Genomic DNA, 12,812 nt, shown 5'->3' with positions numbered 1-12,812 from the left:
TTTCAGTAATCAACTTCTTAGCTCTTTACTTCATCCCTCCCCTTTCCCTGGGTTTACCTGTCACCTACTACCACCCTCCCCACACCCTCTTACTCTGACTTCTCACCTTTCTTCTCCAGTCTTGAGAGGGGCTTGACCCGAAACATCAAATGTTTACTCCTTTCCAGAAATGCTGCCTGGCCAGCTGAGCTCCTCCAGCATTTTGTCTGTGTCAGCATTTTCTATTTTTGGTTTCAGATCTACAGACAAAGCTTTTTTGATGTTTACGTCAAAGAGCAGGTTATCCTGAATGTGGTGCACATTCCAGGGCATCCTCGTCCAAAATGATCTACAACAATAGTCAAGGAAACCAGAGGCTCAAGACACTGCAGTTTCTGGAACCTGAGCAACAAATAATCTGCTTCAGGAACTCAGTGGGTCAAGCATCATCTGTAGAGGGGAATGGAACATCAATATTTCACATCAAACCCAACATCACATAGAAAAGGGAAAACTATTAATATTGATAGTATTAATGCTGCATAGAGTTATGAAACTAATACAATCACATGTATTTTATTTTGAAAAACTTGTTTCTCAATGGTAATTTCACAGATACTCAGAAATGAAGAAAATAAAGACAGACGATGGCCATTCAGTTCGGAGGGTGTGCTCCCCATTCAATATATTCTTGGCTGGTCATTTATTTTAATACCATGTATCTGCTCTCTTCCCACATCTCCTTTTGCATACCAGTTTATCTACCATCTTCTTAAATACCATACTCAGTGACTTGGCCTCTACAGCTTTCTGATTCTACCATCCTCTGAATGAAGAAATTTCTTCTCATCTCAGTCCTTTGACATGAGACTATGACCCCTCCAGCAAGTGGAGACATCCTACCTTCATCCATTTCATGGAGATCATTCTCGTTTCTGGAAACACTAGCAGATACTAACCTAGTGTAACACACAAGATTCTGGATGAATTCGGCAGATCAGACCACATCAATGGGGAGGAATAAAGAGTCGATGTTTCGGGCCAAGACCCTTCATCAGCACGGGAAAAGGGGGAAGAAGCCAGAAGTAGAAGGTGGGGGGGGGGGAGAGAGGAGATGGAGATATGTGAAGCTAGGTGAGGGAGAGGCAGGTGACTGGGGGAGGGAGGATGAAATGAGAAGTGTGGAGGTGAGATAAGGAAAAAATGGTAGGAAAAGGGAACTGCGGCTGACGAAACACATGAGGCAACTCATCAAGAGGAAGAAGCAGGCATATGTTAGATATAAGAAGCAAAAAGCAGGTGGGGCTCATGAGAAATATAGGGTAGCCAGGAAGGAGCTTAAGGAAGGACTTAGGAGAGCTCCAACGCCTTGGCATGTAGGATTAAGGAGAACCTAAAGGCATTCTATGCGTATGTGAAGAAAAGAAGGATGACAAGAATGAAGGTGGGGCCGCTAAAGGATAAAGAAGGCAACATGTGCCTGGAGGCGGAGAAGGTTGGGGAGGTCCTAAATGAATACTTTGCTTCAGTATTCACAAGTGAAAAGGACTTTGATCAGGGTGAGGTCGAAATAGAACAGGCCTGTGTGCTGGACAATATGGAGATTAAGGAAGAAGAAGTGTTGGATCTTCTTAAAAACATCAAGATTGATAGATCCCCAGGGCCGGACATGATATACCCCAGGGTGCTGTGGGAAGTGAGAGAAGAGATCGCTGGAGTAGTAGCTATGATCTTTGAATCCTCTTTGACTGCAGGGGAGGTGCTGGAGGACTGGAGAATGGCAAATGTAGTTCCCTTGTTTAAAAAAGGTAATAGGGAGAATCCTGGAAACTATAGACTGGTGAGTCTCACATCAGTGGTCTGCAAACTATTAGAAAGGATTCTTAAGGATAGGATCTACCAGCATTTGGAGAAGTACAGTCTACTCAAGGATAGTCACAAGATCACAAGACAAAGGAGCAGAAGTAGGCCATTCAGCCCATCGAGTCTGCTCCGCAGCTCCCCCATGAGCTAAGCTATTCACCCATCTAGTTCCAATATCCAGCTTTTTCCCCATATCCCTTGATACCCTGACTAATTAGATACCTGTCAATCTCCTCCTTAAACACCCTCAATGATCGGGCCTCCACAGCTGTACGTGGCAACGAATTCCACAAATCCACGACCCTCTGGCTAAAAAAATTCTCCTCATCTCTGTTTTAACTGGGTACCCTCTAATTTTAAGACTATGGCCTCTTGTCCTGGACTCACCCACCAAGGGAAACAACCTTTCCACATCTACTCTGTCCAACCCTTTCAACATTCAAAACGTTTCTATGAGATCCCCTCTCATTCTTCTGTACTCTAATGAATACAATCCACGAGCCGACAGACGCTCCTCATATGTTAGCCCCTGCATTCCAGGAATCATCCTCGTAAATCTTCTCTGAACTCTCTCCAACATCAGTACATCCTTTCTAAGATAGGGGGCCCAAAACTGCACACAGTATTCCAAATGAGGTCTCACTAATGCCCCATAGAGCCTCATCAACACCTCCTTACTCCTATACATTATTCCTCTTGAAATGAATGCCAACATAGCATTCGCTTTTCTTACCGCCGATCCAACTTGGTGGTTAAACTTTAGGGTATCCTGCACGAGGACCCCCAAGTCCCTTTGCACTTCCGAATTTTGAATTTTCTCCCTATCTAAATAATAATCTGCCCGATTATTTCTTCTTCCGAAATGTATAACTGTACATTTGTCAACGTTGTATCTCATCTGCCATTTCTTTGCCCACTCTCCCAAACTGACTAAGTCTCTCTGCAACCTTTCCATTTCTTCAACATTTCCTGCTCCTCCACCTACCCTGGTGTCATCCGCAAACTTAGCCACAAAACCATTTAATCCATAATCCAAATCATCGATATACATCGTAAAAAGAAGCGGCCCCAACACCGACCCCTGCGGAACACCACTAGTAACCGGCAACCAATCAGAATAGGATCCCTTTATTCCCACCTTTTGCTTTCTGCCTATCAGCCAATGCTCCACCCATTTCAATATCTTTCCTATAATTCCATGGGGTCTCATCTTATTAAGCAGCCTCATATGTGGCACCTTATCGAAGGCCTTTTGAAAATCCAAATACACAACATCCACAGCCTCTCCCTTGTCAACCTTATTCGAGATTACCTCAAAAAATTCCAATAGGTTGGTGAGGCAGGATCTTCCCTTCATGAAACCATGCTGGCTTCGGCCTATCTTGTCATGCACCTCGAGGTATTTCATAACCTCGTCCTTGAGGATTGACTCCAATATCTTTCCAACTACCGATGTCAGACTAATAGGTCTGTAATTTTCTTTTTGCTGCCTCCTTCCTTTCTGAAATAGCGGAACTACACTTGCGACCTTCCAGTCCTCCGGAACCACGCCAGAGTCTATTGATTCCTGGAAGATCATTTCCAATGCTTCCACAATCTCCAAAGTCACCTCCTTCAGAACCCTTGGGTGCACCTCATCTGGACCAGGAGACTTATCTATTCTTAGTCCACTTAGCTTCCCAAGCACTTTCTCTCCAGTAATCTTGACTGTACCTAATTCTATTCCCTGATACCTCTGGCTATCAGGTATATTGCTGACATCTTCCACTGTGAAGACTGATGCAAAATACTCATTCAGTTCCTCCGCCATCTCTTTGTTATCCATTATAATTACTCCAGCATCATTTTCAATCGGTCCCGTATCTACCCTTGTCACTCTTTTACTCTTCATATATTTTTAAAAACTCTTAGTATCCTTTTTATGTTAATCGCCAACTTCCTTTCATAATTCATCTTTTCTTTCCTAATGACTTTCTTAGTTTCCTTCTGTAAGTTTTTAAAAGTCTTCCAGTCCTCATTTTTCCCACTAATTTTTGCTTCCTTGTACGCCATTTCTTTTGCTTTTATTTTTGCCTTACCCTCTCTCGTCAGCCACATTTGTGCCATTTTTCCATTCATGATTTTCTTTTTTCTTGGAATATATTTTTCCCCCATTTTCCTTATTTCTTGTAGGAATTTCATCCAATTCTGCTCTGCCGTCCCTCCATTTAGCTTACTTTTCCAATCGACTTGGGCCAGTTCCTCTCTCTTACCACTGTAATTTCCCCTGTTCCACTGAAATATCGATACACCTGATACCAGCTTCTCCTTTTCGAATTTGAAACTGAACTCAATCATATTATGATCACTGCTTCCAAGGGGTTCCTTTACCTCCAGCTCCCTAATCGCCTCAGGTCCGTTACACAGCACCCAATCCAAAACAGCCGGTCCCCTGGTGGGCTTCTGGACAAGCTGCTCCAAAAAGCTATCCTGTAGCATTCTACAAACTCCGTCTCCTGTGATCCATTCCCTTCCCAACTTTCCCAATCCACTTTCATATTAAAATCCCCCATAATTATCTTGACATTTTCCTTCTGACACGCTTTTTCTATTTCCAGCTGCAACTTGTAGTCCACATCCCGGCTGCTGTTTGGAGGCCTGTATATAACTGCTATTAGTGTCTTTTTACCCTTGCCATTTCTTAATTCTACCCATAAGGATTCTACCTCTTCTGATCCTATGTCCCTTCTTTCTATCGATTTGATATCATTACTTACCATCAGGGCCATGCCACCCCCTTTACCTACCTTCCTATCTTTCCTATACACTGTGTATCCTTGGATATTCAGCTCCCAATCACATCCATCATTTAGCCATGACTCGGTGATGATCACAATGTCATATCTTTTAACCTGCAGCTGTGCAGCAAGGTCATCCACTTTATTTCTAATGCTGCGTGCATTTAAGTACAGTATCAGTAGATCAGTAACAGATCAGATCAGTATTTAGATCAGTATCTGCTGCAGATTTTGCTATATTTCTATTTTGCAGCAAATTATTCTGTATATTCTCCGGCCTGTCCTTCTTGCCATCTTTGCTGCACAGTATTTTTGACTTATTTCTATTTTCCTCTTCCTCGACCCTATCACCTTTGTTTCCTTCCCCTTGCCAACTTAGTTTAAACCTTCCCTATCAGCTATATTAAATTATGGGGTAGTCAACATGGCTTTGTGAAGGGAAGGTCTTGCCTCACGAACCTAATCGAGTTTTTTGAAGAGGTAGCAAAAGAAATTGATGAGGGTAAGGTGGTAGATGTGGTCTACATGGATTTTAGCAAGGCAGTTGACAAGGTCCCCCATGAGAGACTCATCCAGAAAGTCATGAGGCATGGGATCAGTGGAACCTTGTCTGTTTGGATAAAAAAATTGGCTTACAGGAAGAAAGTATAGGGTAGTAGTGGAAGGAAAGTATTCTGCCTGGAGGTCGGTGATGAGTGGATGCCGCAAGGAGCTGTCCTGGGACCCCTGCTCTTTGTGATTTTTATAAATGACCTGGATGAAGAGGTGGAAGGATGGGTGAGTAAGTTTGCGGATGACACGAAGATTGGAGGAGATGTGGATGGAGCTGTAGGTTGTTGAAGGTTACAAGAGGATATAGGCAGGATGCAGAGTTGGGCAGAAAAGTGGCAGATGGAATTCAATGCGGATAAGTGTGAGGTGATGCATTTCGGAAGGACAAACCAGAAGGCTGAGTACAGGGTTAACGGTCAATTACTTAACGAGTGTGGATGAACAGAGGGACCTTGGGGTTCAAATCCATACATCCCTCAAGGTCGCTGCACAGGTTGATAGGATAGTTAAGAAGGCCTATGGGAAGCTAGGCTTCATTAATAGGGGGGCTGAGTTCAAGAGTAGAGAGGTCATGTTGCAACTCTACAAATCTCTGGTGATACCACACTTAGAGTATTGTGTTCAGTTCTGGTCACCTCATTATAGGAAGGATGTGGAAACTATGGAGAGGATGCAGAGGAGATTTACCAGGATATTTACCAGATTTACCTGGATTGGAAAACAAGTCTTATGAGGCAAGGTTAGCAGAGCTGGGACTTTTCTCTTTGGAGCGTAGAAGGATGAGAGGGGACTTGATAGAGGTCTACAAGATTATGAGAGGCATAGATAGGGTGGATAGTCAGTACCTGTTTCCCAGGGCACAAATAGCAAACACCAGAGGGCATATGTACAAAGTTAAGGGAGGGAAGTTTAGGGGAGACACCAGGGGTAAGTTGTTTTGTTTTACACAGAGGGTTGTGGGTGCCTGGAATGACTTGCCAGGGATGGTGGTGGAGGCCAAAATATTAGGGGTATTTACAAGCCTCTTGGACAGGCACATGGATGAAAGAAAAATAGAGGGTTACGGGGTAGTGTGGATTTAGTACATTTTTTCAGGAATATATGGGTCGGCACAACAGCGAGGGCCGAAGGGCCTGTACTGTGCTGTAGTATTCCAGTGTCTAGTGTCTAGAAAGTTGGAAAAGGTATAGGGCTGAAGAATGAGGAATATGATGGGAGAGGAAAGTGGACCATAGGAGTAAGGGAAGGAAGAGGGGCACCAGAAGGTGGTGGTTTGTGACAGGCAGATGAGGAAAAGAGAAGCAGAATGGAGAATAGAAAATGAGGGGGTGTGGGATAAATTACTGGAAATTAGAGAAATTGATATTCATGCAGTCAGGTTGGAGGCTGCCCAAACAGAGTATCTTGCTCCACCAATCAGAATGGAGCCTCATCATGGCAATAGAGGAGGCCAAAGACCAACAAGTTGAATGGTATTGAGGACTGGAATTAAAATGGTTGGCCACCAAGATATCCTCCCTAATGCAGACAGAACAAAGGTGCTCGACAAAGCGGTTCCCCAATCTGTGTCGGGTCTCGCAAAATTAGAGGTAGCCACGCTTTAGAAGGCCCGACAGACTTCCACGTTAAATGTTGCCTCACCTTGAATGACTATTTGGAACCCTGAATGGTGGTGAGGAGGTAAATGAGACAGTGTAGCACGAGTTTTGCTTGTAGGGATAAGTGCCAGAAGGGAGACCAGTGAGGAGGAAATGAATAGACAAGGGAATCATGGAGAGAGTGATTCCTGCAGAAAGCAACAGGGTGGGGTAGGTAAAGATGTGTTTGTTGGTAAAATCCCATTAAAGATGGCAGAAGTTGTGGAGAATGATGTGCTGAATGCAGAGGCTCATTGTGTAACAGGTGAGGACAAGAGTATCTCTATACCTGTTAAGGTAGCAGGAAGATGGGGTGAGGACTGATGTCTGGGAAATGCACGTGAGGGGAGTGTCAATGGCAGACAAAGGGAAACCACATTCTTTGAAAGAGGACATCTCAGATGTTCTTGAAATGTCCTGAGAACAGATGTGTCAGAGGCAGAAGGACTAAGAAAATGGAATGGAATTTTTTTTCCCAAGTCACAGTGTGAGAAGAGCTATAGTCAAGATAGCTGTGGGAGTCAGTAAGTTTACAAAAGATGTCAGTAGACAGCTTGTCTCCAGAGATAGAGAAAGAAAGATTGAGACAGGGGAGAGATGTCAGAAATGGATGAAGTGAATTTAAGGGCAGGGTGCAAATTGGAAGCAAACCTGATGAAATTGACGAGGGGTCAGTATGGGTGCAGGAAGCAGCACCAATGCAGCCATCTATGTAGCACAGAAAGAGTTGGGGAGCATTCCCAGTGAAGGCTTGGAAGTGAGACCACTTCCCATAGCCAATGAAAAGGTAGGCACAGCTGAAGCCCATGTGGGTACCTATGGCTACACCTTGGCTTTGAAGAAGAGCTGAAGGAGAAATTGTTGAGTGCAAGGACCATTTCCGCCAGACGAAGGATAGTTGGGGTGGAGGGGAACTGGTTAGGTCTGTTATCTAGAAAGAAGCACAGAGCATTATGGCTTTCTTGACGGGAAATAGAAGTGTATAGGGAATAGATATCTGCAGTGAAAATGAGGTGATCAGGACCAGGGAACTGAAAGTTGCAGTACAGACCGAGAGCGTGTGAAGTGTCTCACATAAAGATGGGAAGGGACTGAACCAAAGGAGAAGAAGTATAGTTGAGGTGTGCAGACACAGTCAAAAACAATGGGCTAACTGATCTATAGATTGTGAAATCGTTCCCACAGATTGGAGAATGGTAAATGTAAACCTGTTATTTTTAACAAGTAACTGTACTAGGCAGGTAGGGTAACTTGAAAATTCTAATATTTCACCAGTCTGCTGAATGAGAAGAGATTAGATTTATTGTCCCCAGAGTTTATTAAAAAAACTGCAGATGCTGAGAATGTGAAATGTGAAAAAAATCCAAAATGCTGGAAGGACTCAGGTCAGACAGCATCTATGAAAACAGGAAAAAAAATTAACCCTTCAGATCACAGAGTCTTTCAACACAAGCTATCCTATTTTAAAAATAGCAGGTTGGTGGGAACTATTTCTCAATCTACAGATTTCTGGAAAATGATAACCAACGCATTGACTAGTTCCACAGCCAAGTGTTGATGAAGGGTCTTGGCCGGAAACGTTGACTGTTCATTTCCCTCCATAGCTACTGCCTAACCAACCAAATTCCTCCAGCATTTTAAGTACGTTGCTCAAGATTTCTAGCATCAGCAGAACTTCCTGTGTCTCCATAAATAACTTTGAAACATCAAATTCATGAGTTAAAAATTCCTTTACAAATACAAGCGGTGGTTGGGAGGGGTGCGGGGAAGACGAAGAATTCAATTCTGCATTAGGTCTCACCAATGTAGGATCAAAGAGACAGATTCACTGGTATAATGATAAAGAAACTGGTATAATGATCAGACTTTTCCATTGGATCATGTTAAGTCCAGCAATGGGGAAATGGCGACATGCATCAGCATCTATCACTCAACTTCTCACTGACGAATGAATTCAGGGCGTCCGTACTTATCAGTAATTGAATGCCAGTGGTTTCCTTGGAAACACTGGTCGTAACCAGCTTAGTATGAACTAGTCAATGTTGCAGAAAAATTGATTTTGTTCCAACAAAAGAACTTAGATTCACACTTGCTCTGCAAAAGAAAAACTCTAAAAATCAGTCTCAGTGGAGAGAGTGGAAATAAAAATGTTTTGTTGTAATGGTTTCAAACTTACTGAAGTTCAGTCACTCTACAGGCTCCAGGATGTGTCAGCATAATAAGGGAGGACCCTTGGAAAAAAAAGCTAATCAACCCAAGAATGTACACAAATGAATCTAATAATTCAACTTTAATGTACAATCATAAACTCAAGTGCTGGAAAATGTTGCAGGAACTCAGCAGGTCAGGCAGCAGCACCTATGGAAATGAAAAGATAGTCGACTTTTCGGGCAGAGACCATTCTTCAGGACTGAGAAGGAAGGGGGAAAGATGCCAGAATAAAAAAGGTGGGGAGTAGGGGTAGAAAAGGAGGCTGCCCGAATGTGATAGGTGAAGCCAGGTGGCTGGGAATTGGTGGGATTATTTTTATTCATTCTTTTGATTTCCAAGAGAATATAAAAGTATTAGCAATTCATGCCTTTAAAATTAAAAATTATTTGCTTTAACACATACCTGTATGGAAGGAAGTTGATCAACCGTCAAGTACGTTTTATGTACGATGACTTCTGAATCTTTGGGCACATTTATTCCTTTCATGCTTTGGGCCAGCACGTACTGATGCTGTCTGTTTTGTATCTGTGTCACAAACAAATGGAAATTCAGATTTATACATTTATAAAGTCAAAACACCTCATTGAGTACTAGAGATATACAGCACAGAAACAGGCCATTTGGCCAACTGAGTCTATGCTATCAATCATATTGTTTTTACACTAAACCTACATTCCCATTAACTCTCCCCAAATTCTACAACTCAGGTATGCATCACAGGCGATTGATAGAGACTAATTAACTTTCCAATTTGCATGTTGTTGGGATGTGGGAGGAAATTGAAGAATCTAGACGAAACCACAAAATACAGAGAGAAGGCGCAGACTTCACACAGACAACTCAAGGTCAGGATTAAACCTGGGTCTCTGACACCACTGTGCAACATTTGTTTTTAAAAATACTAACCCTAAATCAACCTCCTTATCCTAAACATAGCAAGCAAAGGTTTTATCAACCCAGGCATACAAAGACGACACATCACACAATTTAAACAAATGTTAATAGATAAGGAAAGTTTCATTCATACTGCAGTCTCATTCTTCAACATATCCCAAATCATTTTACAGCGAGTATGCTGGTCACATCTTCACAATTATTGATAACATGCTTCAATGAACAAAATTGCTTTGTCTCATGCATTGTGACACTGCAATAAGGAACATAATCACAACTCTAAGTCATTGACTTACTGGATCAACATTTATCTTAAGAATCTATATTAGATAAAGCTAATTCTTAGTCTGTCTTTAATGTGGATATATAGTATGGCGAGTTCAAAAGGCATTCTCCCACAGCAAGAATGCAGTGATGTGCATTTACACGTGTAATAGCCACAGCCTGCTCATGATTTCATGCTTATTTATCTCTGGATTAAAACATTTTAAAAGTTCCTAGAACAAATAAATGTTTTGATCCAGTCTAATGTACAAATTTTTTTTAACAAAATCAAATTACAATGATAGTTCATTTATGCAGTGTCTCCTGACAATTAGAGACACAGCATGGAATGGGTTCTTCTGGCCCAGCAAGCTGTGCTGCCCAGCACCCCCAGCCCAATCACAGGACAAGTTACAATGACCAATTAACCTATGTACTAACTGGTACATCTTTGGTCATACAGTAAACTACAACTTCCATGAATCCATTAGTATTCAAAGAAACTTTGCTGTTGTTGGTTTTGTCATCTTCAGTTTATCTCAGCTCAAAGTGTTTTGGGCATGGAAGTAGAATTAAGGCCAAGGAGTAGAATAATTATGATAATTTAAAACAGTGGTGTAGACTTCAGAAGCAAGTTTGAATGTTGCCAGATTAAACAGGTTTAGCTTGTAATTTCTTAAATTTAGAATAGTGCATCTGTAGTTGTGAACATGATTCAGGACATTTACAAAGACAGGTGTGTACAAAGGCCCCGTAGGACCCAAGTCACCCCAACCACAATCTATTCCAGCTACTACCATCCAGGAAACGGTACCGCAGCATAAAAGCCAGGACCAACAGGCTCCAGGACAGCTTCTTTCACCAGGCCATCAGACTGATTATCTCACGCTGATTTGAGTGTATTCTATGTTAAATTGACTGTTCTATTTATTATAAATTACTACGATTGCACATTGCACATTTAGACGGAGACGTAACACAAAAATTTTTACTCCTCATGTATGTGAAGGGTGTAAGAAATAAAGTCAATTTAATATCTCACTGAAATGTTCAAGTTTCTTATGAGGCTTGCTAGAGTGAATATGGAGATAATGTTTTCCTATGTAGAACTTATGAACAAGAAAGTACCATCCCATAAAACGAAGTCAGCAATTTAGGAAAGAGATGAGGAATTTCTTCACCTAATGAAAAATGAACCTTTGAAATTTGGCAGGGCTACACAAGCTCAGACACTGAACATATTCAGAATACAAACTGATAAATCATTCCCTATCAAAGGAATCTAGGGATAAAGGATTTGTGCAGAAAAAGAGGTCGCGAAGTGGAAGATAAGCCACAATCTTATCGGATGACAGAGCAGACATACGGGATCAAAAGACAAAGCCTTGCTCCTCTTTCTTAAAGGAAATTTGGTTGAGATGGGGACAGGAATGGATGCTTAGTGTTTCAAGATTTCAGAAAAAAACTGGACAACGGGGTGACCTGTTGGGGCACCCTTTGAGAAAAGGGTAGTGCAGTCTGATGTGACCAGAATGAACATTAAATATTCCTGAATGCTATTGGTATCACTTTGCTTTGGAAACTGAAGTAGAAAACCTCAGTTTATTAAAGAAGAAGGATGCATAGCAAAGCAAATATAGCTGTTCCTCATTTAATGAAAGACGCTTTTGATGACATGATTTCTGGTTTATCTGCCACCCTCGTGCCTCTCATTGTCATTCTGGAGACATGCCGCCCTTTCATCCCCTGTCTCTTCATCTCTTCTGCTGTTTGTTATTTGTCTCTGATCCTGGAGACGTGTATGCCTCTCCTCCTCTGTCTCTTCTTCTCTCATCTCTTTTTGTCCTGACTCTTTGATCCTGGAGTCGTGTGGCCCTGGCCTCATTTGATTCTTGTTCTCTCCCTCTCCTTGCCGATTCCTGACGACGTTTGCCGTCATCTCTTGACCATAATGTCCCCCTTCCCTTTCCATGCAGCATAATTAGGCTGACCATTTTTTTTTACCCTAATGCTGGATAGAAGATACGAAGCAGTAACACCAAAGGATGCTGATTATTCTTGATGATGTGGTTGGCGCTCTCCTAAATGAACGTGATATAGTCACTGCTGTCCTTTGACTGCAGCAAAGGGTTTTATGGGTGTCTCGAAGTACGTCATTACAATAAGATTTAATTATCTTTTATTGATGGGTGGCAGTTAGATCTGTCCCAATCCTGCACATGCTGATGGTGATTAGCAGAATGTGACCCCTCGAAATAGAGCTGCCCTGCCCTTTTGCTCCTGTAGGTGTCGCTGCTGAGACTGGCTGTGCACATGCGTTGGGCTGTCGCGTCCCGATTTCCATGATGGCGGATCGGCTCTCAGGTTAAAAAGGAGCCTGTTGATTTTTGCGAATGAGCAATTTTATACGAATATAGAACCCTGAACTTTGCCTGCGTTCTGTAAGTTAGCGCATTTTAATTCGATTTAGCCCAAAAAAGTGCAGCTGTAATTAATGGTTTGCGCTAATTGGAGGTCACAAACAGACAAACAGAGCATGAGAGTTTTAGTAGTATATAGATAGACTAAAGTTGAGGGGGGGAGTGGGGAGAAAGAGTTAATCAGGGACAATATCACAGCTACAGTCAGACAGAAC

At 42.2% G+C, this 12,812-nt stretch overlaps 1 protein-coding gene across 3 annotated transcripts in view; it reads right to left on the bottom strand.

The window, feature by feature from the left end:
- pof1b (POF1B actin binding protein) overlaps positions 1-12,812 on the bottom strand; it is a 108,952-nt gene that overhangs the window by 52,428 nt on the left and 43,712 nt on the right. For all 3 annotated transcript variants that reach the window (XM_072270538.1, XM_072270537.1, XM_072270535.1), the window contains exon 3: positions 9,422-9,544. In XM_072270538.1, the coding sequence (XP_072126639.1) occupies positions 9,422-9,544 (123 nt within the window). The remainder of the gene's footprint in view (positions 1-9,421; positions 9,545-12,812) is intronic.

The sequence above is a fragment of the Mobula birostris genome, chromosome 10 (genome assembly GCF_030028105.1).
Source record: "Mobula birostris isolate sMobBir1 chromosome 10, sMobBir1.hap1, whole genome shotgun sequence".
Classification (NCBI taxonomy): Eukaryota; Metazoa; Chordata; class Chondrichthyes; order Myliobatiformes; family Myliobatidae; genus Mobula; species Mobula birostris.
Note: the sequence above shows the minus strand (reverse complement) of the source record. Positions and strands in the feature narration are given on the sequence as shown.